Genomic DNA, 26877 nt, shown 5'->3' on the forward strand with positions numbered 1-26877 from the left:
TGTAAAAATCAACCTTATAGCATGTGTGATTTGAAGACTCATACCAATCAGACAGATTATTGGTTTATCATCATCCTACAATGGATGGAACCAGAACTGCCAATGTTATGACCAGCTCAAATCAAAGAAGATAGAGCAAATAAACCCAGGGTTCTTTTTGTTGATAACTCTCCAGTGACCCTTTGCTGTAAATTACACAGATATATATACTTAGCAATAACAGGATCAGACTCAACTGATGCATTGAGGTAAGGTATTAAAAGGTCGCCAGTTGCTGTGAAACATTACTACTCTTGAAGAGTTGGCATCTTCAGGAAAAGAAAGTCAGACCTTTTTTAAAAGGCTATTACATTGGTGAGATAGAAAGGAGACTCTCTTTTGTATGTTAGCTTAGAATCAAATATCCCTTTTGAGGTCAGAGACGTGATGCAGCAATTTTGGTGTTTGGGTGTGGGGATGCAGAGCTTCCTTATGTTCTGTCATTCCCACCTGCCATCCAGAAATAAGTCCACGAATCAACCCAACCAGGCTTAGAATTACATGGAAAGAAGTCCAAGTACTGAGTTAAGACAATGTTGGAATATTTGTACCATACTTTGTGATCTTACATTTGAATATATTGGACTGGTTCATTGGCTTTTGATAACATGGCTGAAAGGTTCAATTTCTGACTTGGGTTCAATTTAAAATAAACAATATTTATTTTGAACAGAGGAGGAAGAAAGCACTTACAGTGGTGAGTACTTTATAAAGTTCTTCCTGCACAATGTATCCATCATTATTTAAATCAATCTTTCTGAAAGCTTTCATCAATTCTTTCTTATCTGTCGGTTGTTCTTTTTTCAAGATCTCACAAAAGTCATCAAAATTTAACTTCTTGGTAAATTGAGTCCAGTACTTTCCAAGTGTCTTTCTGGAAGGATTCCTTCCAGCTTGCTGGAGAGCTATAATTTAAGCACATTAACAATTAACCAAAAAAGGAAAAACAGACTTGCATTTATATATAACATTTTACAACCATTGCAGACGTAAGATCAGTCTTCCAGTGAGTGAAACCACAGAAAGCATCTGGCCCAGTGTCCCTGGACGTGTCCTTAATCCTGTACAGATCAGCTGGCGAGGGTATTTTCAGACACCTTTGACCTTTCCCTGCTTCAATCTGAGGTTCCCACCTGCTATCTTTTTTAAGTTTTAAGTTTAAGTTTAAATATTTAAGTTTAAGAACACCACTATCAACCCGGTACCTAAGAAAAACAAGCTAATCTGCCTTAATGACTACCACCATCATGAAGTGCTTTGAGAGGCTGGTCACAGCATACATCATCTCCAGCCTCCCAGATAATCTCGATCCACTGCAGTTCACCTACCACTGAAACAGGTCTACAGCAGATGCCATCTCCCTGGCCCTACACTTATCTCTGGAGCATCTGGACAGTAAAGACACCTACTTTAGACTATTGTTTATTGACTACAGGTCTGCCTTAAATACTATAATTCCAAGCAAACTCATCTCCAAACTCCTAGATCTGGGACTCAACACTTCCCTTTGACTTCCTGACAACAGACTGCAATCAGCAAGGATAGTTAAACAACACCTCTGCCATGATTATTCTCAACACTGCTGCCATACAAGGCTGCGTCCTCAGCCCACTACTCTACTCCCTTTACACTCAAGACTGAGAGGCCAGATTCTGCTCAAACTCCATCTACAAGTTTGCAGATGATACCACCATAGTGGGCCATATCTCATAATGACGAATCAGAGTACATGAAGGAGATAGAGAGCCCAGTGACATGGTGTCATGACAACAACCTTTCCCTCAATGTCAGCAAAACAAAAGAGTTGGTCATCGACTTCAGGAAGGGAGCAGTGCACATGCTCCTGTCTACATCAACAGTGCTGAGGTTGAGAGGGTTGAGAGCTTCAAGTTCCTGGGAGTGAGCATCACCGATAGCCTGTCCTGGTGCAACCATGTAGATGCCAGGGCCAAGAAAGCTTACCAGTGTCTCTACTTCCTCACGAGGCTAAAGAAATTTGGCATGTCCCCTTTGACCCTCACCAATTTTAAATCAATGCACCCATCCAGATGTATCACAGCTTGGTATGGCAACTGCTCTGCCCGTAACCGCAAGAAACTGCAGAGAGTTGTGGACACAGCCCAGCGCATCACGGAAACCAGCCTCCCCTCCATGGACTGTGTCTACACTTCTCACTGCCTCAGTAAAGCAACCGACATAATCAAAGACCCCGCCCACTCTGGACATTCTCTCTCCTCCCCCCTCCCATTGGGCAGATGATTCAAAGGCCTGAAAGCATACACCACCAGGCTCAAGGACAGCTTCTATCTCACTGTTACAAGACCATTGAACAGACCCCGAGTATGATAAGATGGACCCTTGACCTCACAGTGTACCTCATTATGGCCTTGTACCTTATTGCCTACCTGCATTGCACTTTCTATGTAACTGTAACACTTCAATCTGCATTTTGCTATTGTTTTTACTTTGAACTACCTCAATGTACTGTTGTAATGAAATGATCTGTACAGACGATATGCAAGACAAGTTTTTCACTGTACCTCGATACATGTGACATTAATAAACCAATTAATCTTAAAGCTAATTGTTTTTAAGGCAGTCACTTTTATAATGTTAAAAACACTACATCCAATTTGCACACACCAAGCTTCCACAAAGACCAATGTTTTCAGTGAGGTTGACTGAGAGATAAGCAAGGGCCAGGTCAAAATAGGACCTTGGGATATTTTCATTCAACTGAAAGAACAGACAAGACCTCAATTTAATCTTCCTTCCCAGTGCAGCAATCACACAGTATTGCTCTGGTTTGTCAGCCAAGATCTTTCCACTCTAATCTCTGGGATGGGACTTCAAACTTCCAATTTTGACTCAGAAGCACAAGGGTTACCAAGCAAGCAACAGCTGACATTAATTTCAGGGCAGTTTCCTCTAACTCGTAAATAAGTACTAAAATGCAACTGACAGTTCAACGAACCTGGTATTAGGTGATAAAGTCTCAGAATTCCAGCAAAAAAATATAGCCAAATCCATTTATCTAAAGAGCATTTTAATCAGTGTTCATGGTTTGCTGTCTCTAACTGGAGAAGTGGAAAAAGGTAGATTATAATGGAGAACTGGAACTTTCTATCCTTAACACTCATGAAGTTTTAATCAATTGTAATTCTTTACCCCTGCATTATCACACAATTTTAGTACATATGTGCATTCAAACCATATCCATCGTGACTACTTGTTTACAAATAAATATAATGTCAATACATAGAGACTTGGATTAAATTAAAACAGGAGAGTATATAATTATGTTTCTAGGCCCTTTCTAAACCTTTTTGCACACAATTACCTCAGTTACTTTATCTGAGCACTTTTTGACCAAGTTTTTGGTTATCTGCCCTATTATTTCAATTATACAAGGCTTGCCATCAATTAATTTGTTTGAGGGTGCTCCCGTGAGGCACTTGGGACAATTTGCAATATTAAAGATCATAAATAAATGGAAGTTAATTTCTTTTCCCAATAGACCCTCAGGATATTTTCAGAATGTTCTTCTCATGAAATTTCTAACTCCAAACTCAATTACTTTAAAATGAGCTTCCAAATTACTGCTTGAAAAGAAATGTCTACAAACCCTTTGGAGTGAAAGATTAAGGGGAGATTTCTGCTACTTTTTCTGTTTTTATTTCAGATTTCCAGGAACTGCAGTTGTTTTATGATTAAACTGGGATATTCAGAATACAGATGGAAAGAGACAATATCCTTCTGTAGCAACATCAAAAACTGGAAATAGATCCAATGATGTCATTTTTCCAAAAAGGGCTGTAACAATGTAGAATTCCAGTTTGTTTTTTTGGACAGAGACCCAACAGCACATAGTACACAAAAGGAAGTTTTACTGGAGCTCTGTGCAATGTTAGCAAGCCTTCCTTACTTACGTGCTCCAACAACTTTGTAATAATGTTTGCTCTCCTAAATACCTGATATACCAGCATGTTTTCTTTCTTGCATCTCATGATCCTTCTGCATCAGCATTTATGAGTTTCTCACCATTTAAGAAATAATCCGTCTTTCTATTCTTCTTATTAAAGTGCATAATCTCACATTTCCCCATATTAAACTTTACCTGCCATTTGTCCACCCACTATAGACCAAGCTACAATCCTCTGCAGAGCAGAACTAAAGTAGTATTCAATTACTAGAGGTCATCTTCTTGCACCTTATCAAATGTCTTTTGAAAATCCAACCAATTTATCAAGCAGAACATAATAGAACCAAGGGTTCTTCTGTTGGCCTGACAACACCACCAGAATGTAATAACTAGCCACTAATCTATTTTTCCATTTGCTCTGTGCAATTTGCCTAAAAAAACTGTGGCTACATTTCAAAATAATTTACTAGCTGTTTCTGAGGATTGAACATACAAATATTAATTGTTCCTTTAGACATTATTCCTCTTCTGCATTCATTATATATGGTCATTCAAGGAACATAACACATTAAGTCATGTGCATTCTTCTGATGAAAGGTCACTGTAGGATTAATCCAGTTAGCTCTCAACTAATCTGACTCATCTCAGAATTCTTAGGAACTGCCACTATTTCAAATTTCCCACATCTACAATGATGTGCTCTGGTATTTTCAGACATTCATAATAAAAATGTTGCTCAACTATTTTTCTAATCATTTTGTTTACTCACAAGCAGTGAATTTACCCAAATTTCTACATTGGTCAAATAAATAAAGCAATTAGATTTAAAGTTATCTCCCTTTCTCTCATCTATCATCTTCCAATACTACACTGAAAGGACGTTAAAATGGTGTTTATATCTTTTCCGTTTGACTGTAAAGCGCAAATTTAAAAGCAAAGTATATAAACTTGATTAAATAAAAGTTACCCAGGCAGAGTTGATCTTCGGAAGTGATATTCTCCAAACTGGTACCAAATACTGACAGGTAAGCTGCTCTGCAGTTTCTGTAAAAAGTCTCTTCTTCATTGTACTGAGATCTGCCAGCTTCAGATTGTGCTGATTTTGTTGTAGTAGGTGTGATCCGTCCTTGCCGATTGGACATTCTGGAAAAGTCACAAAGAATTATGTCATTTTAAATTTTTCAGTCAGTAGGTGTTCAGTGTGTTAAGGTTGTTATGGAATACAGGCTATTATTAAACTATCAGCCAGCCAGTAAAGAATTGTAACATGGTAAAATTGCCTTTGTATCACAAACTTATAATTTATGATACTTGTTGTAATATATCATCTACTAATAAATTGAATGTCTATAAAGTGAGGACTTATTGGAAATTTTGAAGATCCCAGTTTCAAATGGTGATCCACTGATTTAACCAATCTTAACCAAGGCAGCAGCAGGGACACATTGGCTTTTAGTAACAGATAGATTAAACACACATTCCCTATTATCGAAAGCCCCCTCCAAGAAAGCAAGCAAATGTCCATTGACAAGCATGGTTTAAGGCTTGGTTGGATTGCCCACTATGATCAAACAACCTGATCACACTTGATGCATGGGGGAGGCATGATCTTGGAAATTCATGAATCTCTTTTAAGAGATCTACCTACATGAAAACATTAGGTTTCTTCTCATCCTTGCCTATTTATTAATAGTTCGGAACTGACAATAACTTAGCTGAAATTTATAATCAGATATTTTTGGCAAGCTGTTAATGAACAGATTAAAATTAAAGGACATGAGGCTTATGCCTATTCACACGGATGGAATTCTACTTAATATAAGTGAAAGGTCTCGCTTGTGGAATTTCCACTGCTTCAAATATTTATCCAATTTTCCTCTAAACTGGGATAGCTTCCACTTCATCCACATCTTATGGAAAAGCACTCCAAATCCATGACCAAAATGATCTCCAAACCTTGTTGCCCTCCTGCCTCTCACCACCCGAGCTTTCATGTTCACCTTGTCAAAACGTCATTGACATTTTGAACATCTGCTGAGCCTCTCCCTTCTCCTTTCCTCCGTCCCGCTGCAACCAGTTCCAGCACCTCACAACTTTCCTCATAACTTCACTTTCCCTCCCCACTCATCAAATGGTAAACAAAGCAGGTGAGCTTGGCTCCGCTGTTAAACTACCTCTCTTTACATAAAAGTTGAAGGAAACTTATTCAGAACTTGTTCTTTCCAAAGTGTTAACTTAAAGATAGAATACCTAAACAGGAGTTGGTGAGCCGAGTGCCCCTTCCCCGATCGCTCCCGGCCCAGGCCGCTCTGCAACCATGGCGACAACCGCAGCCAATCGGGAGCTTGCGGTCCCACCGTGAAAAGGACTCGACCCAAACAATGGTTCCGCGTCCAAATTGTGGATTTGAGCAACTTTTACAATTTCAGTCGAAGCAGGACACCAAGGCGTTCAAATGCCGCCACACTTGTTGTCGTGAGGATTGCCTGATTCAAAGTTCAAGCCAGCGACGGTTTGCGTGTTAGAGAAAATAGATTTTTGTTTTCTTCCCCAGTCGCGAATACAAATTATAACAAATCCTTCAAGCATCGTTTTATCTGCGAGTGCAAGGTGATTTTATCCTGGAATCCACGGTGCAAAAGGCCTTTAACTGGAACAGATGGAAATAACAACAACCAGCTACAGCTATCAAATGCCCTCTTCAATAATTTTAAAACAACTTCACGTTTTCCACATTATCTTAACTTCACATGTGGATTGAGACGCGGTTTCCCAAAGTATCGTCAGTTTCACTGACTAACTCTGAACATTTTCCCCCCGGGCCCACAAAAGTGCAACACGTGGCGGCAAATGTAAGGATGGAACCGAGACGCCCGTGAGTGGGGATGTTGGGGGAGGAGGGGGGCTGGGGTGCGAGCGGAGAGGGTGAGGGGCTGGGGAGTGAGCGGGGGTGGGGTTGAGGTGCGAGCAGGGAGGGCAAGGGGCAAAGTGTGAGTGGGGAAGATGAGGAGGTGGGGAGGGGGTCGCTGTCCTTGAGCCTGGTGGTACGTGCCCTCAGGCTCCTGTATCTTCTACCTGATCGAAGAGGAGAGAAGAGAGAATGACCCGGGTGGGTGGGGTCTTTGATTATGCTGGCTGCTTCACCAAGACAGCGAGAGGTAAAGACAGAGTCCAAGGAGTGTCAAAGGGGACGTGCCAAATTTCATTAGCCTCCTGAGGAAGTAGAAGCGTTGGAGAGCTTTCTTGGCCGTGGTGTCTATGTGGTTGGACCAGGACAGGCTATTGTTGATGTTCACACCAGGGTCTTCCAGAGTAGGGGAACAGGGAGAGAAAGGGGAAGAAGGAGGTGTGGGGAAAAGGGAAGGAGATGGGGTAGAGAAAGAGGGGTGGAGGGAGTCATTGGCAAGAGGGAAGTGGGAGGGGGAGGAGGGTGGGGAATAAAGAGTGGTGGGAGTAGGGATTGCGGAGTAGGGGTAGTTGGGGGAGAGTGGAGGTGTGAGGTGGAGTGAAGAAAGAGTGGGGACATGGGGAAGGGGCATAGAGCATTAGAGGGCACGATCAAACCTGGATCTCGGGAACTAAGAGGCAGCAGTTCCTCTAGCTGCACCACTGTGTCCACAATGTACTTTCCCTCTTTGCCCACTTCTCCCACCCCTCTCTAATTGGAAATGATCACTGTTATACTTATATATTTGATCATTCTCAGGGTCCGCCATTGCTATTCATTTGCAGAGGTTGGCAATATCATGTCTATATAGGCTGATGATACCAACTGTGACCTTTGTTTCTTTTATCCTTTTGCTGCCTCTATGGTATCTAACAATTATCTGAGATCCATCTCCTTATATTTGTATGACATCTTAAATAAGTAAAATTTCTCAAGGCCTTCCCAAGGTATATTACAAAATTAATACTGAAGGGCCTTGGTCAAAGAGATAGGAAAGGCTCACCTTTATCAATGCTTTCCTCATTTTCAGTGATTCCCTGCTCTCCCAACACCATTGGTCAAAATTCTCTGCTTTTAGAGCCCCAACAGAGCAAATTACATTGGTCTGCAGCCTCTAAAATTTCGCTTACATTCATTTGTGAAAATTCCTCTATAGCTTTGACATTCCTTATCTCTGTCATCTTTTATTGCTAAAACCTCCTCCTTTGTTCTGCCCTTTTCTACATCTCTTCTCTGCTAATAGTGGACATAGCTTAAGTCAAATGATTTGGAATTCCCTTGTCTCCCCAATTCCACTCATCATTTAACTCGCTGCTTAAAACCCAGTGAGGATAGGCAGCAATACCTCCAGCATGATTATTCTCAACACTGGTGCCCCACAAGGCTGCATCCTCAGCCCTCTACTCCCTATACACTCATGACTGTGGCCAGATTCTGCTCTAACTTCATCTACAAGTTTGCAGATGATACCACCGTAGTAGGCCTTATCTCAAACTGCAATGAGTCGGAGTACAGGAAGGAGAGAGAGAGCTTAGTGGAATGGCGTCATGACAACAACCTTTCCCTGAATGTCAACAAAACAAAGAGCTGGTCATTGACTTCAGGAAAGGGGGCAGTGTACATGCACCTGTCTACATCAACGGTGCTGAGGTCGAGAGGGTTGAGAACTTCAAGTTCCTAGGAGTGAACATCACCAACAGCCTGTCCTGGTCAAATCACGTAGATGCCATGGCCAAGAAAGCTCATCAGCACCTCTACTTCCTCAGGAGGCTAAAGAAGTTCGCTATGTCCCCTTTGACTCTCACCAATTTTTATTGATGCACGATAGAAAGCATCCTATCTGGATGTATCACGCCTTGGTACGGCAACTGCTCTGCCCAGGACCGCAAGAAACTGCAGAGAGTTGTGGACACAGCCCAGCACGTCACATACACCAGCCTCCCCTCCTTGGACTCTGTCTTTACTTCTAGCCCTCTTGGTGAAGCAGCCAGCATAATCAAAGACCTCACCCATCCGGGTCATTCTCTCTTCTCTCCTCTTCCATCGGGTAGAAGATACAGGAGCCTGAGGGCACATACTACCAGGCTCAAGGACAGCTTCTACCCCACTGTGATAAGACTATTGAACTGTTCCCTTTTACGATAAGATGGACTCTGACCTCATGAACTATCTTGTTGTGACCTTGCACCTTATTGCACTGCACCTTCTCTGTAGCTGTGACATTCTACTCTGTACTGTTATTGTTTATACCCTGTACTACATCAATGCACTCTGTACTAACTCAATGTATCTGCACTGTGTAATGAATTGACCTGTACAATCGGTTTGTAAGACAAGCTCTTCACTGTACCTCAGTACAAATGACAATAATAAACCAATACCAATACCACTTCTCTAACCAGTCAGTTCCAGCCAGCCTTTCGAGGTATCTGAATTTTACTTTACGTTGCAGTGTTTTTGGAATACTTGGGAACATCCATCTTAAAGGAGCTATATGAATATACACAGGAACACAAATCAAGTGTAGGAGTTGGCCACTCAGATCCTCAAGCCTGCACTGCCAATAATAAGATCATGGCTAATCTGATTGTTATTGATTCTTCATTCCCAAAGACTTGCAAAAAAATTGTTTTGTTGTTGCAACAATGTTGCTTATGTGATGTGAAACAGGATCATTAAAATGATAACGCCAGATTCGATGCCAGTGGATCAATGAAAGGTCAATTAATTAATTTTAAACATAAGAAAAATATTTCCATGAATCAGTTGCAATTGATTGTTCATCAGAGTCCTATTAGGTCACTTAAGCAATAATTAAACTCAATTATTCATGTGTCAAACCAACCTCATCCTTTTGCATGGGGAAGTGAAGTATCCATGTACGAGCTGTGCTAATCATTAACTTTTGTTGAGAAGCGTAGTTGGAACTGATGTTTTGCATGGGTTGCTTGACCTACACATGTCAGGGTGCTTGCTCTGTGTACATGAATGGACATCAGAAGAACTAGGCTGTTGGTGCATGACCTCTGACTGTCAAATAGGGTGTCGATACATCGCTTGGTTTTGTACGTGAACAATATTTATTTCAGAAATATGTTTAGGATAATGTCACATTTCAGAATATTTTAATGTTTTCTCATTGGATATTCGGTAAGTTTACTTAGGGTATAAAGTGTGGGATAGACTTGAAAAAGCATCTGATGTGGCTGAATTTTTGATGGTGCAATTAAAACATAATGTAGAGAACATGGGAATGGGAAATGATATTAGTATCTGCTGCTTAGAAGTTACTACTTTTATTTCCTATTTTTAAAATACTATTTCTTTTAATGTTTTAGAGTTAAACGGTCTCTCCAGTTAGAAAATAGGGTAAGTGTTACGGAAGTGAAAAATTGAAAATACTTCTCTTATTGAAATAAAAAGGAATGATTGTGTCTGGAAGAGATTTTTTTTCTTTTTCTGCAGGAAGTAGAGATAACACCACGCAAGAAGAAACTCGAGATTTCCGAGGAAAAGTTTTCCCCAGTCACAGGAACACAGTGTCTTAGCCCTTTTACTCCTAAGGATTCTCATTTTAGGGCAAACTCCGGTACACTAATAACAATTTATTAAAAAATTAATTTTGTTTAATGTGTCATCTAATGACAATGACCCATTAACTGTTTACTCATTTTTTGTTACTTTCTAATAGGTGTAATTGTTGTTCCAGTTTTAGTGTGTCATTGTTGTACAAACAAAATTGCTTTACAAAAATAGCAGCAAGCCACATAGTCCACGATAATTTCAGAAATATTCATGATGGGAATGCATGCAAAATTATGGTAATTTAATAGCCTCAATAAATGTAAGAAAGGCTGCAAAAGGAGAATAATGTTTATTAAACATAAAATTGCAAATTCATTCTCTCTTTATAATAGGTGTAAAGAAATGATTTAATGCGAAAATACCATGGTGAAGGAGAGAATACAGCTATAGTTTAATTTTCTACCCATCTAACCACCACAGTTTATATGGAAGTTTCTGATCTCATCTGTTTCAACTATGAGTCATACAGCATGGAAACAGGCCATTCAGCCCACCACATCCATGCCCACCAGTGGCCACCAATCTGTTTGAGTCCCATCTTCTAGCATATGGCCTTCTATGCCTAGGCTATTCAAGTGCTCTTTTCGACACTTCTTAAATGCTGTCAGCGACTCTGCTTTCACCACTCCCTTGGACAGTGTATTCCATGTACTCCCCAGCCTCTGCATAAAAAAAATCTATGTCCACTCATGGGGGCGAATGTTTCCTATAGTCAACCCTATCTATAGCCCTCAATTTTATATTCCTCAATCATGTCCCTTCCTAGCCTCCACTGCTCCAGGAAAAGCAGACTTGGTCTCTCCTCATAATTGAAATGCAACATCCCAATGAATATCCTCTGCACCATTTCCAGCACTATCATACTATGGAGCTAACTGATTTGGAACCAGATGTTCAATCGATTGAGTGGGGAGAAAACTAGAGACTAATCTAATCTTGAGTGTTTACCAAAGGTTATTTCAAAACAGCATTGGCTAGAACTTAGGCTCATATCATTTACCGAATCTTCCTTATCACAAGGGAAGTGTTAATCAAAAAGGAAAAACATTTGGGAAATTACACGTTATGCATTCGACAGGCCAACAATACTTTCCAAAGATCAAATTGAAATGTCATTTTCTGTTGTCTTGCAGATGCTCCAGAGTCACACGCAGAGAAGACAATGGTGTCCACAAGAGGGCAGCTGAATTCAGATCAGAAAGAGTGAGTCACTGAATCACCAGGAAGCCTCATGCTAGGTGGAAGAAGGGCTATGCTTAGCCATCCAATACTTAAGAAAATTAATATGCCACCTAAATATACTTCTAATATTTACGTATTAGTAATTTGTTTATGGTATTGTTCACAGCATAAGAGAATGCACTGAAAAGAACAGATGAAGTGTGACAAACTAAAAGTGATGATTACAGTAAATGTATATTTGCAAGATTTCAAATCTGTTATTTATTAAAATTAGATACAGTTAAAAGACATGATGAACTAGAGCTGTCTACTCCAATCCCTTCCTATCCTTCCTTGCATCTTCATATATTCTTTTCAAAAATTCATCCCATTCTTTTCACAAGGATTATAAATATACATAAATTGCTAGGTAATTAGGTTTTATACATGTTGTAATTGGAATCCTTTCCTTTAATATAGATTAAATATTTTAAGGTCAAAGGTGGAGAAGTCTGTCTTGGTTATCCAGTCAATCAGAGAGAAGCTGCGTGCTTTGAAGGTCGGTGTCGATTATGCAATTAAAAATAATGGTATTTCAGAATAGCGAGTTTAAAATGCTACCTTATTTCGTTGAAATTTTTTTTCTAGTTGCTCTTGGAGTAGAACTGACAGTCATTCATAATCAAGTTACATTTTCTGCTAAACAGTTTTGTAGACTAAAGTGCTACAACTGTCTATTTCCTATTTTCTAAATTTCCATTTTTCAGAAAGCAGAGGTAATGTAATCTATTTGTTCACTACATGGCAGCTGTTATAGCCAATGACTTCTACAAGATACAACTTGACCGCCAGTACTTTTGTCTTTCAGAGAGCCTTATCTGTCAGAGATTACACAAGTCTTATCCAATGTCAGAATTATGAAAATGCAACTTCTTTTGTTTAGTGTTTATTGCTCCAATCTCTATTTCTAATCACCCATTTTTGCCAGAATTGTACAACCCACTAACTATGTATATGCAAATATCTTCAGATTGATTCTGAGTTCAGCTTTGACGAGCAACCTATTATCTCTTTTATTTAATGACACAACTGAAGTTAAAAGTAATTGTGATTCCTGAAATGTGTCTTTTACTGCTTTTGGATATGCCTGTTGTTGCTATAAGCTGGTTTAGTTCCTATGCATGAATTGTGCCTCCTGATAATTTATCATTGGTTTTAGAATGTGAACTAGAACATAAAATATACAACGGTACAGCATAGGAACAAATCTTCAGCCCATGATGTCTGTCCTGACCATGATGCCAAATTAAACTAATCCCATCTGCCTGCACATGATCCATAGCCCTTCATTCCCTGCACGTTCATGTGCCTGTCTAAATCTCTTAAAATGCCACTATTTTGTGTCTGCTTCCACCTTTGGCAGTGCATTCTAGGCACCTACCATATATATTGTATGTAACAAAACTTGCCCCACACATTCCCCCCTCACCATAAAGCTATGCCTTCTTTTATTTGACATCTCTACTCTGGGAGAAAGACTCTTACTATCTATGCCTCTCATAATTTTATAAACTTATATCAGGTCTCCCCTCAGCCTCTGATGCTCCAGAGAAAACAATCCAAGTTTGTCCAACTTCTCCACATAGCTAATACCCTTTAATCCAGCCAGCATCATGTGAACCTCTTCTGCACCCTCTCGAAAGCCTCCACATCCTTTCTGTAATGTGACAACCAAAACTGGACACAATACTCCAAATGTGGCCTAACCAAACTTTAATACAGCTACAACATAACTTCCTGACTCTTATACTCAATGCCCCAACCAATGAAGGCAAGCATGCCATACACCTTCTTTACCACCTAAACTACTTACGTTGCCATTTTCAGGGAGGTATGGACTCCAAGATCCCTCTGTACATCAATGCTGTTAAGGGTCTTGTCATTTATTGTGTATTTTCCCCTTTCATTTGGCATCCCAAAGTGCAACACCTCTCACGTCCAGATTAAACTACATCTGCCATTTCTCCAGCCATAGCTGCAACTTATTTATATCCTGCTGTATCCTTTAACAACCTTCTTCAATTTCCACAACACCACCAATTTTTGTGTCATCTGCAAACTTGCTAATCAGCCCAACTACATTTTCATCCAAGTCATTATGTACAATCACAAAGAACAGAGATCCCAGCCTCGATCCCTGAGGAACATCACTGGTCACAGGCTGCCAGACAAAACAACATCCCTCTATCAATGCCCTATTTATACCCTACCACTATTTATATTAATTTCCAGCTATAAACTATCTTACTAGCTGAAAATATAAATATCACACTTGATGTTGCTGTCTCATGGTGCCACATGGCCCATGAGGGTCTAGGAACTTCTTACAGATTGATCTTGGACATAGAGAATAGCCAAACAGTCAAAGTTAGCATTCTGGCCAAGCCTTATTCTGTACCTCCTCAATGAATGCATACATGAGTGCTCTAAGTAAATTCAGAACATTGCACTTTATGGTCAGTATCTATGTAGACTCTGTGCAATCTTCAGAAAAGTGACAAATCTTTGTTTGAACTGGTGTGGATTTATAAACCAAGCAAGAACAATAATAGACATCACTAAAAGAGTTTGTTGATCCAAAGTTATAGATATAAGTTTTAATTTTAAAAAAAGTCCCTATGTTATTTATAGGTTTTGTTGGTTATGCAACAAGCTTATCACTTGCTATTATTTCAGGCTTTGGAGAGCAGTAAAGAGTTTGGGTATTTCATTGGTGCCTGGAACAAAGGCGACTTGGCCACGGAGCTCCGAAGAAACAGAGAACTTAGTAAGTATCAAAATTTTATTTTCCAAATTTCAGAATCCTCTTGTTAACTGTAGGAGAACTTGTGCTACTTGTATCTGTTGACAAATGTCTAATTTCAGAGAGTAGGAATGATTAATTTTGCAACTGAATTGGGAACAGATTAAAAAAAAATCAAGTGGCCTTTGTGTGCACATATTGCTTTATATGTAATGTGACACACTTTAGGTCTCAATTTTTTTCAGATTGTTTTTGAAAATAAGTTATTAATTGCACAAGGTATTGTAGTTGTGGTAAATTTGAGCACAACTTTGTGTAGTGGGCCCAGGATTGATCTTTTTGCACATAATCTTGTTTTATTATTTCAGTAATGGTTAGGCTTCAGAGCACAATGAAGGGGTTAATAGTGAGAGTAAAGGAGGAGTATCCTCATACTATTTTCATAAGAAGTATGAACAGGTGGTTCAGAGTACCATTCACCAAGCCTTCGGACATGATTCTGACTTGATCCATAAACTGGAGGTATGGATGAAGAGCATAAAAACACAGATTTCCCAGAATGGCTCAATGACATCTACATCTGCTCCAAATGAATTGATTTTGGAGCAAAGAATGCTATGTTTCATTTTGGAAAATTTGGATTAAGGAGAAAAATAAGCGACTTCTGATCTTTAGTGATCTAGAAAGACTATCCATAAATGTTAAATGGAGATTGGATTGGGATCAGTACTAATGTGCACTCATACATTTCGATTTTTTTCACTTACCATGATTGAAATATCTGGAGATCCAGGTGGGCACTTGAGGTATGATTTCACAGCTATATCACCCCTGCATTCAATGCTAATTCTCACAGAAAAATGTGAAATTCTAGTGCAAATTATAATTGTACATTATTGTTTTTGTTGCAGTGGCACAAGCTGAAAGAAGCAACAAAACTGCTAAAGTTCAGGAGAGCTGAATGAGCAACTCTTCTAATTCACTTTTTAATACTTCTAATATTTTTTCACTGTATCATGTATCATGCTGTATAGCTGTTCTTTGTGATGTATTAATAGTCTGTTTTTTCCCATTAAAAATGTATTACAGTAAAATAAATTTCAGGTGTATTATCGAGATTCCTGAAAGAATTTTTTCTGCTTAATAACAAAATTAAATATCAACTTCATTTGTAAAACAAAAAATATTGTCAATTGTGGAATTACATTTGCTACATTTTTCAAAAATCAAAACTGCAGATGTTTGAAATCTGATAAACAGAAAATGCTAGAAACACAGCAGCTCTGGCAGCATCTGTAGAAAGAGAAACAGAGTTAACATTTCAAAACTGATAAAGGGTTTTCAACCTGAAATTCTAAGTTTCTCTTTCCACAGATGCTACAAGACCTGGGTGAATTATTTTTCCTTTCCTAATGATCTCACATACATTGTATGCTGAGATCCCCCTGGCAGTTTAACTGTGGTTCACCAGTGTGTTGCAAAATAAGGCTGAATGTACATTTCATTCACATTAATTTCATAGTCACCTAAAATAGGATTACTTCATTTATTTGCTTTCTACAAGTCCAGTAGTGATCTCTTACTCCCCTGACAATTGGGACTCTTATTTATCTTAGGCTAAAATATGTTAAAATGTAACTTTTATGATCCACTTACATAAGTATCTACTAGAATCGTAGAAGCAAATGGCACAGGATAAGACCATTTGGCTCCTGTCTTTGCAGGTCAAACAAACTTTAGGTTAATCTCAGTTCCCAGTTCTTGGTCTATAGCCTTGTCCACACCTTCATGGTTTTTCATGTTCATCCATGCATCAAATACAAGAATAGGGAGGTCATGCTCAAACTTTAAAAAAGTCAGTTAGGCCATGGCTAGAAAGCAATGCACAGTTCTATTTATCACATTAAAGGAAGGATATGATAGCACTACAGAGGTGCAGAGGAGATTTATGAGCATGTTTCCAGGGCTGGAGAAGATTTCTGCTTCCACCACCTGTTGGGCTTGAATTCCAGTTCCCCAAAATTCATTAACTGATAATTTTTTCCTCAACTCCCCAAAACTTGCTGCTTAATCTTAGAGTTATTGAATGCCCTGCTATTGGGAAGTACGTAGTTTATGTACATCTTATTGTCCCCTTATTCAAGAAAGGTAGTAGGGATAGTCCAGGGAATTACAGGCCGGTGAACCTTACGTCTGTGGTGGGTAAGCTGTTGGAAAGGATTCTAAGAGATAGGACCTATGAGCATTTAGAGAATCATGGACTGATTAGGGACAGCCAGCATAGCTTTGTGAAGGGAAGATCTTGCCTCACAAGCCTGATAGGGTTCTTTGAGGAGGTGACCAGGCAGATTGATGAGGGTAGTGCAGTAGATGTAGTCTACATGGATTTTAGTAAGGCATTTGACAAGGTTCCACATGGTAGGCTTCTTCAGAAGGTCAGAGGGCATAGGATCCAGGGAAGCTTGGCCGTGTGGATTCAAAATTGGCTTGCCTGTAAAAAGCAGAGGGTTGTGGTGGAGGGAGTGCATTCGGATTGGAGGGCTGTGACTAGTGGTGTCCCACAGGGATCAGTTCTGGGACCTCTACTTATTTATTAACGACTTAGATGAGGGGGTGGAAGGCTGGGTTAGCAAGTCTGCAGATGACACAAATGTTGGTGGTGTTGTGGAGAGCTGTTGAAGTTTGCAGAGGGATATTGATAGGATGTAGAGCTGGGCTGACAAGTGGCAGATAGAGTTCAATCCAGAGAAGTGTGAGGTCGTTCACTTTGGAAGGACAAACTCCAAGGCGGAGTACAAGATAAATGGCAGGATTCTGGGCAGTGTGGAGCAGAGGGATCTGGGGGTTCAGATCCACAGATCACTGAAAGTCACCTCACAGGTAGATAGGGTAGTTAAGAAAGTTTATGGGATGTTAGCTTTCATAAATTGGGGGATTGAGTTTAAGAGCCGCGAAGTGATGATGCAGCTTTACAAAACTCTGGTTAGGCCACACTTGGAGTTCTGTGTCCAGTTCTGGTTGCCTCATTATAGGAATGATGTGGAGGCCTTGGAAAGGGTGCAGAGGAGATTTACCGGGATGCTACCTGGATTAGAGAGTATGGATTATGAGGAGAGACTAAAGGGGCTAGGGCTGTTTTCATTGGAGAGGAGGAGGATGAGGGGAGACATGATAGAGGTATACAAGCTATTGAGAGGAATAGATAGAGTGGACAGCCAGAGCCTCTTTCCCAAGGCACGAATGCTCAAAACAAGAGGACATGGCTTTAAGGTAATGAGTGGGAAGTTCAAAGGAGATGTCAGAGGGAGGTTTTTCACCCAGAGAGTGGTTGGTGCATGGAATGCACTGCCTGGGGTGGTGGTGGAGGCTGATACATTGGACAAGTTCAAGAGATTGTTAGATAAGCATATGGAGGAATTTAAGATAGAGGGATATGTGGGAGGAAGGGATTAGATAGTCTTAGGTGTGGTTTGAAGGGTGGCACAACAGGGTGGGCCGAAGGGCCTGTATTGTGCTGTATTGTTCTATGGTTTATCTGGGGCTCTCTAATTTTACACTCCTTAATTAAATCTCCCCTCATTCTTTGTTCCAATGAAAAAAACCTAATTCTCTCATTACTATAACTCTCTAGCCCTGGCAACGTCTGAGTACATTTCCTCTGCTTATCATTTCCAAATATTTCACATTCTGGCTCACCTTTTGAAGACAAATCGTTCATTAGCACTAAACATTTCATCCACACTTGAACTGCAGCTTTAGTCTATGAAAGAGTCTGCTCTTTCCCTTCACACATATATAGAACATATTAGGGTCTTCCTTGATTTTTATCTACCAATATTTTTTTCATGCACCTCTAACTTTTCAATTTCACCCCTGCACGTTCTACACACCAGATGTTCTACAGCGCTGTGCTCATTGCCTGTCCTCTTTTGTTTTATCCTGTCCTGCAATATCCATGGGGATCTAGATCTAGGAACTCCCTCTTCTACATATTTGTTCTGAGTCCCAACATCTCCTCTTTGAATTTTTCCCACTGCCCTGACAATAACTTGCCTTTAAGAAGCTGTTTTGCTCTATTTTTGCTAAAATCAGCCTTATAAAATTGGCCTTTAACCAACTAAGAACTTTTACTCCTGATCTATCTTTGTCCTTTTCCATAACTCTGCTAAATCTAACTGAATTTTTATAACCTCCTCTAATATGCTACTTTTTTCCCTTGACCGATTCATTCCCTCTTTACTCCATTTTTTTTCCCTTCAGTTCAACTTATAAGGTCCTCTTTGTAGGATAATAGCTCTTCCTCCTAGTTTGGAAGACACAACCAAAAATAGGAGTCATTTCTTTTGAACCCAAATCATCTGTATATCCAGGATTCAAAATGGCTATCTGATTCCATGAGTTTGTTATAAAAGCTGGTTCTTTTGATTGGTAGAGCCACCAGGATTTAACTCTTAATCGATGCAACATTTACAGTCATAGCTATAGAGCATGGAAGCAGGCCCTTTGGTCCACCATGTCCCCACCACCCTTGTACCTATCTAGACTAATCCCATTTGCCCGTGTTGGGACTGTAACCTTCACTGCCTTGGTAATTCAAGGCAGAGAAGGTTACCCCGCTCTGACTTGGGGTTAATGGAATATAATTCCTCTGTACAAGCCCAGGAATTGCCACATGCCATACAGCAGGCTGTGGTGCTCAGCAGCTTTTTCCTGCTGGAGTCTTCCTTTTGCAGCTAATGAATTTCACTGCATGTTTAGCCAGACCCTTGCAAGCATTTTCAAGAGTAAAACAATTTCCGGGCACTGCCACTGAGAAGGTCATCAGATCAATCTGGGCTTTAAGTATTTGCAGCTGTCCTCTAACGTTGAATAAAATAACTTAAGCTATCGTAAATTGTTAAAAAAGATTGTCTGTTATAAGAGAGTTGCTGGCAGTAAGTCATTTCTACTGCTTCATAAGATACAAATATGTAATAATTTGTTTGCCTGACTGCTTCAAAGAACTTGCTAGAACTTCAAAGAAAAATCAGATTTCTCAATCTTGAACCTTCCAGCACTCTTCAGATTTCTGTTCTTCTTTGCCATTACTCTATAGACAATATATAGCATTCCAAAAACAGTGACAAAATGATTGATAAAATTTGCCTACTGTGATTGAAAAGAATATTTTTTAAAACAGATCTCCTTTTTGCTTCAGTGAATTATCTAAAATTGTGAATAAATCTGTACTTCAGTGCAGACGGTCTTGTTTTCGGTTGTCTGAATTGGCTAAAAGATGTCTGATGTCTGCTCTCCTATTCTCCACAGGCAATCTACCATGATTAAAGAAAGAATTGGACTGGGCTACCTGAAAATAAGCTTTGAAAAAAAGCTTGCAGAAAAAAAAGTTAAAGATACTAACTGATATCCCTCAGAGCATAACTCAGTGCCTAGTTACAAATTTTATTTCCATCATGTGATTCTTCAAATAATAACACCTTTCCTACTACCTGTATCACATTTGCACCAAGCGAGTGCAAGAGATTTTGCTTGAAAAAGTTTCATTTGGGGGACGAAAGCTTTTACTTTGTTTACTCAACACTTGTCTTCATATAGTAGCTTATTAAAAGGAATATTATTAGTCAAAAAGTCATATAGTCTAGTATCTTACCAAGCCAATTAAGTTCCATAATGCAGTGAGTCACTTTGTGCACATGATGCAGTCTCAAGGTTTGCAAGCTACGTATCCATCATCTTATTTGGATAGAAGAATGCTAACCAACACAAGTCTCTACATTTTCAAACTTCTTTTTAAAACATTGCAGGGTTACATACACAGCAACTTAATAAGTGACCATTAGTTTATTTTTGGTTATTAATTGTCAGAGGGATTTTAACAGAGGGATTCTTCTGCTCTTGCAATCGTACTATAGATTATCCAATAACCTCAAATCACCAGAACAGGACACCAGGTCTTGGTTTTAACATCCATGAAAATATAACACTGTGTTGTGCTGAAACAGCAGTCTAGATGTTATGAAAGTGTAAAAACTGTTCAGTCCATCAAACCCTACCCTTCCATGGATTATTTAACCTCCTGAGGATTCAGTGTTAGTATCCCAAAGGCTGATCAAAAGGTTCTCAAAGTATTTCATTGTCACTTCACTACTGAATCTGGGCATACTGTTCTCACAGCCACATTATCACTAGAACAATAAGATTTTACATTCAAAAAGCTTTGTCTTTTCTCAAATCATAATGGCTAATTCTCTAAACCAGATTAGAATACAAAATAAATCATTGTCAAGAACCAGCAACAAAAGAAACACACCGAGTTATGTATAAGTGTTAAAAACTATTTTATTAATAACTACTTATGATAATAAGAAAAATAAAAGTAAAAATGTTAGAAGTAAAAATGTTAGATCTTAAACATTAACTCCAAAAACTAAACTCGAAGTGTGTGTGTGGCAAATTCCCAAACTCCAAGTCCAGGAATAGTTCTCAAAGTTCAGTTCAGCAAGCCATAAGGTGAAACATGAGCAAAAGTTTCTGCAAAACCATCGTTGACTGAAGAGAAGATGTAGAGAGAAAATAGAGACATTACGAAGTCCAAATGTTCCACGATGGAACCCATACGACACCTCAGTGTCTACTCAGCAGTGACTACTCCACCGCTTTGTTCCGAAGCATCTGCCACCCCGAAAGGCACTCGAATCGTGGCCGTCCACACAAATACCTGTTTCCCACTACAGGTTAACGACAAAGTGGACTCCACTGGATTATTCCAGAAATCCATACGTGGATTGTAGTGACAAACACAGTTATTGTTTTTCATCCATCGATAAAGACTAGCAGGCTGGTCTCTCTCTCTCTCTCTGTCCTGACTGACTGCTCCAAAAACGTCATTACGTCCTTATCTTCTGTTGACGTAAGCACACCCCACACACACACACACACACACACACACTGTGCTCTGTCTTAAAGGGACATTCACCAATAGTAACCCAATCCATCATAAAGTGAGTAAAATATGTAAATAATTTATCATGATACATTATCTATTTTAAGCTGTCTTTAATTGTAAGAAAGGGTTATTAATATTTGAAATTATTTAGCATTTGTGCAATGTTTTGTCTTGCATCTGTTTTACTGGTTTTTGGAAGAAGTTAATTACTATAGTGTAATTAAAATCTCACACTGAGCAGGTTACCATAACTATAAAGTGCATTAATTACCTGTGGCTATATCACCCATAATAAACATTAGGACTTAATGTTTTATCTGTATGGACTAAGTATCATCATTGCATTTGGAGCAATATTTCATGTACTTCAATTTGTTAAATATGGATTTTGGTTTTTTTTGCAGTGGCGAATGCACTTTTTAAATTCAGTATCTATAAACCAACCTTAATTCAGTTTCCATCAGAACCATGTTATTCATTTCAATTTCTAAGACGTTCACATTGATGGTTTGTGGAATTAAATGAAAGACAATAGCAAGACATTTTCCTCTTATTTTAACTGAAATGAACAAGGTATAGTTTTAGCCAGCAATATCCAAGTACAAGAATAAATAATTAAAAAAATAATCTACCAAACATTGACAGGATCCACGAAATCCAAACATGTGGAAGTTTCTATTTGCCCTGCAACAAATCAGTTGGTTTTGAGAAAATTTCACGGGAAAAACAAAGTAAATTAAAAGAAATCTAAGGAACATAACTGCCAAAAGAACAGTGCATCTATGTACTGCACGTACATAATAGTCATAAAGATCAGTAAATTATTGCCCATTTGTCCCTTCCATCTCAAGGATATCCAAATGAAAAACACGAACCATGTCTGGCTAAAGCCTTACAAGGATGATCTTGAAATAAATGTGAATCAGTTTAATTTCTCCTGTTTTTATTTCTTATTTTGTATTTTTTCACCGATTTTATTTGATAGATGAGATTTGAAAAGCTGCTCTTTTTACAGTTCACTTAGTATGAAAATTATTGGGAATTTAGAATTATGAAATCTTACTGTGGTTAGATGCCAATGCAAAGTTGCATTCAGATGAGCTATAATCTTATTAAGTGACAGATCAAGCTTGAGGGGCTGAGTGATTACTCCTGCTCTTAATTCATCTGTGTAACAGGAGGCCGTTTGTCCATTGTGCCAGTGACAACTCTTTCAAAGAGCCACCCAATTGGTGCCATTTCCCTCCTATTTCACCATAATCTGATAAAGTAATACCTTGCTACATGGCAATGGCAAAATTACAGTTCATTATTACCTCAGATTTCTTAGAAATACTGGAAACTACAGCTACCGGGGAAAATTAAAACTTCCCTCAATCTGGTATGGGGTGGGAGCTGGAAAGCTACCCCATCTGAGTGATCCAATTTAATCTGTGGGGAAACTTGATAACGCTAGAGGAAGGGACTGTATCACTCCAGCTATATAATAGACAAATGTAAACAAAACAATTACAATGCATGCAAATACTTGCATATATATGTTGAACTTTATATCTTTTAATTATATATATTTTTTAAAGATTTCCTGTAAAAATTACAATAGTAGGGAACACAGAAGCTTCCCCATCTTAACTCTAATTTGTGTGAGCTCCCTGGTTCTTTTTTCAGTAGCCTTTACTAAGAAGAATATGGAGGGTGGTGCTCTGGTCAGTAATAGGAAGGTAATGATGAACCAAGAAGCGAAAGGGACCAGCATACACTATCTGATGCTGAGTTTGACTGGTTGCACTCGGAAAACATCAGCAATAGAGATGTATCATGCAGGTCCTCTCGTTAGTCTGTGCTAAGTTAATTGATCTCAGTCAGTGGAGCATACAATGATTAGAGTCAGCCTTAGTACTTTAAAGTTAGTGAAAGGAATAAAAAACAACCAATACTTCTGCTCCTGATTGCTACCCAGTGAAGTGCAGGAAAGTACACTTCTGGAGGACAGATGAACACAGTACTTAGCTGTGTTAGTATTAGGGAAAGTTCTTAAATATTAACTTACCATAAGCACCAGCCTCTGATATTCATTTAGTGTTATAGAACATTACAGCACAGATTAGGCCCTTCGGCCCACGACGTTGTGCCGACATTTTATCCTGCTCTAAGATCTATCTAACCCTTCCCTCCCACATAGCCCTCCATTTTTCTATCATTCATGTAGCTATCTAAGAGTGTCTTAAATGTCCCTAATGTATCTGCCAGCAGTGCATTCCATTTACCCACCACTCTCTGTGTAAAAAACTTGCCTCTGACATCCCCCCATACCTTCCTCCAATCACCTTAAAATTATGTCCCCTCGTGTGAGCCATCTTCGCCCTGGGAAAAAGTCTCTGACTGTCCACTCGATCTATGCCTCTCATCTTATACATTTCTATCAAGTCACCTCTCATCCTCCTTCTCTCCAAAGAGAAAAGCCCTAGCTCGCTCAACCTACCCTCATAAGACATGCTCTCCAATCCAGGCAGCATCCTGGTAAATCTCTGCATCCTCTCTAAAGCTTCCACATCCTTCCTATAATGAGGTGACCAGAACTGAACACAATACTCCAGGTGTGGTATAACCAGAGTTTTATAGAGCTGCAACATCACCTGGCAGCTCTTGAACTCAATACCCCGACTAATGAAGCCCAACACACCATATGCCTTCTTTACAACCCTCTAAACCTGCATGGCAACCTTCAGGGATCTATGGACGTGTACCCCAAAATCCCTCTGTTCCTCTACACTGCTAAGAGTCCTGCCATTAACCTTGTATTCTGCCTTCAAATTTGATCTTCCTTATCATGATTGTATAAAATGACTTGAGTTGCAAAATCATTAATTGTGTAAGCTACATTTTTCAAAGTATACTCTGCACTGTTACAATGCTGTGAATGTAACTTGGCAAAATATGCTGGGATATTTCATCAAAGAAAGACTAAAGAACCAGGGAGTTATTAGTTCAATGCTGGCTGTTCAAGATGTACCTGTCAGCATTTGGAGGATTATTAATTGTTGCATTACCTTAGGGTGAAGGGATCTCAAGTCTGGGAAGAGCTGTACTGTCTCACAAAGAGAAGGAAAGGCAGCAGCTTCCACCCACATCTAATAGGAAGTGACGCAAAAGACTGCAGGATGCAGGCCATTTGTCAACGCGGAGAGCAACTTTTGCTAGTCCCCAGCAATGGCACACATTCACTGTGCCACTACAGGCAGCCTTTCGGGACCATGGGGCAATTCATTGCTGCAAGAACACCAGAGGACAGGGATTCATGCTGGGTTCCCTGCACAGCAACAAGCAGGGCAGGGTTTGCACTGGATTCCTGGCACCCATGCTCCTACTGCAGCAGCATGCAATGCAAGCAGGTCTTTTTTTTTAAAATATAAAGTACAGGGATTAGAAACCTGTGAGTGTTCGGTCTGGAAGACCAAGAGCACTGTAACAAATCAATGTTTTGTGGGATAGCACTAAGCTGGGTGCCAGTGTATGGGCACATCACTCTCGGTCAAAACATTGTCTTTGTCTCAAATGTGTGTTCTAACAATCCAAGAGACTCTCTTGCCAGGGATTCACCATTAACGTCAATTGAATAAAGATTTGTTACATTAGTACCTCCCGACCCTGAGTGGTGATTGTATTGTACTTCCTCTCACATTTTAAAAGACTGCCAATTTCAGGCGTGACAATTGTCATGTTGATAAATTGTGAATGGAATCTAACACCTGTGCATTACATCAGAAAAGAAATCAATACATTGAAGAAAGACAGGAGAATAATTGTGAAAAATTAAATACCAACACCATGCCCATTAAAAGTTCAAACCAGACATCACAATGCCTGACCCGTTGAGTTAAAAGTCATCATTCAGACATGAAAGTACGCAGAACAATATTTGGAAATGAATATAAGGGGGCTTTATGTGGATTAAGTGAATTGTATAAATATTTCTCAACCTACAGGCCAAAATTTAACTGAAGTGAATTCTGGATAATGACAAAGTTTTTAATATTTCATGCTTTGAAAATGCTCCTTTGTGTAATTACATACTATCAATAAACATTATTGTTTGCCTAATATAGACCAACTTTCAGCACAACATTCTTACTTTTCACCCTAAGTTACAAGAAGGAATGTTCGTGATGCTGGAATAATACACCCATTGACTAAGGGAATCTGTGTGTGCTGTTCTTTAAGTAAAAGTTATTTTTCTCAAGTACATGTTTTACAGCTTGGACCATGTGATGACAATGTGACTCCTCATCTGCGAGGCAACACAAACCAGTCATAGTTCCATTCAGATCAACTAATATTTAAAAGGATGACCATAACTGAAGTACTGAGAAAATGAACCACAATACTTAAATCATCATTCTGACTCAGTGATTAGTTTGTTTGCACAGTGAAGGGATTATGTGATTGAATCACAAGAGCATAATGACAGTGTTTGTACAGCATTTCAAAAAAAGCTATAATACGAACAGACATTAAAAAATCATGCTTTTTAAATCCATTTACTGGAAATGTAAGCATTACTGCATGAAAAGAACAATTTTCAACAAAAAGACTACTTCAATGCATATAAGGATTCAAAAAACTTCTATGATTATACATTTTCTGAGAACTTATACTCCAGTTTTCTCTCTTCTTGATCTGCTTCTCCCATGCCTCTCCTTCCCCCTCAACCAATTCTCTCCTTCCTTCATCTTCAATACAATTTCATAATCAGTACTTTGCCAAATGATATTTCAACAGCACAATGTCGAGGAAGTGAATGATGATATTTTATAAGATTAATGAGGGTATTGCAGCTGAGGTTGATCCTTTATTCACAGCATCGTGCTACCCAACGTGGAATTTTCGATGGGATTAAGGAGCAGAAACACTGATAACTCCATCACCAGACAATGGCTGCCGAGACCAATTGTATTCTCCCAAGCACAATACTGGCGAGTAATTGTGATCTACTAACTCACTATAAGTCAAAGGTTGAATCTGAGACTTTGCTGGTCTGTACAGCTTACTACATATGCTCACAAGACTTTAGGGAGAGCTTTTTACCTTCTTTGAGCCATCCAGAAAGATCCCAGGCTGCCTTGGGTCAAGTGACTTTTAACAGGACAATGTTAGGCAGTACAGGCTCCTGGATATTTGGGTGAAGAAATATTATCCCACTTCTATTTGCTGCTACTAATCCTATTAAAGAGAGAATAGATTTAATTCAAATATCACTATCAAATAGCTTATCTCTAATTATCTTGGCACATTCATGAAGAATGGCCACTTGGATGTGCAACAACTGCACAAGCATTGGTATACATTTCAGCTTGGGATAAGATTCTGGCTGTAATTGACTGAAACTTGATGGGCTAAATTTTCTTTCTCATTGGGTTGTGATATTGCCAAAAGTGAACTTTCATAGTTCCTGGTGATCCTATTAGGAATCCATC

The 26877-nt window shown here is 39.2% G+C and overlaps 2 protein-coding genes across 3 annotated transcripts in view; one reads left to right on the forward strand and one right to left on the reverse strand.

Annotated features, from left to right (window-relative positions):
• efcab7 (EF-hand calcium binding domain 7) overlaps positions 1 to 6269 on the reverse strand; it is a 51546-nt gene extending 45277 nt beyond the window's left edge. The window contains exons 1-3 of the mRNA XM_052011384.1: positions 6212 to 6269; positions 4929 to 5104; positions 733 to 944 (exon numbers count right to left, since the gene is read on the reverse strand). Coding sequence (XP_051867344.1) covers positions 733 to 944; positions 4929 to 5103 — 387 coding nt within the window. The 5' untranslated portion in view covers position 5104; positions 6212 to 6269. The remainder of the gene's footprint in view (positions 1 to 732; positions 945 to 4928; positions 5105 to 6211) is intronic.
• Positions 6270 to 6354: 85 nt separating this feature from the next.
• Positions 6355 to 21907, forward strand: LOC127568357 (centromere protein R-like). 2 transcript variants are annotated; one of them, XM_052012007.1, is made up of 7 exons: positions 6355 to 6836; positions 10247 to 10277; positions 10374 to 10497; positions 11627 to 11696; positions 12135 to 12213; positions 14391 to 14481; positions 19765 to 21907. In XM_052012007.1, the coding sequence occupies exons 1-7, from the start codon at positions 6712 to 6714 to the stop codon at positions 19776 to 19778; spliced, it is 534 nt and encodes a 177-aa protein (XP_051867967.1). In that variant the 5' UTR covers positions 6355 to 6711; the 3' UTR covers positions 19779 to 21907. The 2 variants fall into 2 exon arrangements, with proteins under 2 accessions (XP_051867967.1, XP_051867966.1); XM_052012006.1 differs by lacking the exon at positions 19765 to 21907 and adding an exon at positions 15369 to 15702.
• Positions 21908 to 26877: the final 4970 nt, after the last annotated feature.

Source organism: Pristis pectinata, chromosome 3 (genome assembly GCF_009764475.1).
Source record: "Pristis pectinata isolate sPriPec2 chromosome 3, sPriPec2.1.pri, whole genome shotgun sequence".
Taxonomy (NCBI): domain Eukaryota; kingdom Metazoa; phylum Chordata; class Chondrichthyes; order Rhinopristiformes; family Pristidae; genus Pristis; species Pristis pectinata.

Coding starts and splice junctions, on each gene's coding strand:
- LOC127568357 (XM_052012006.1), top strand. CDS start 6,712: ATGTGGATTGAGACGCGGTTTCCCAAAGTATCGTCAGTTTCACTGACT. Junction 11,697..12,134: donor CTGAATTCAGATCAGAAAGA/GTGAGTCACTGA, acceptor CCTTTAATATAG/ATTAAATATTTTAAGGTCAA. Junction 12,214..14,390: donor AGAAGCTGCGTGCTTTGAAG/GTCGGTGTCGAT, acceptor CTATTATTTCAG/GCTTTGGAGAGCAGTAAAGA.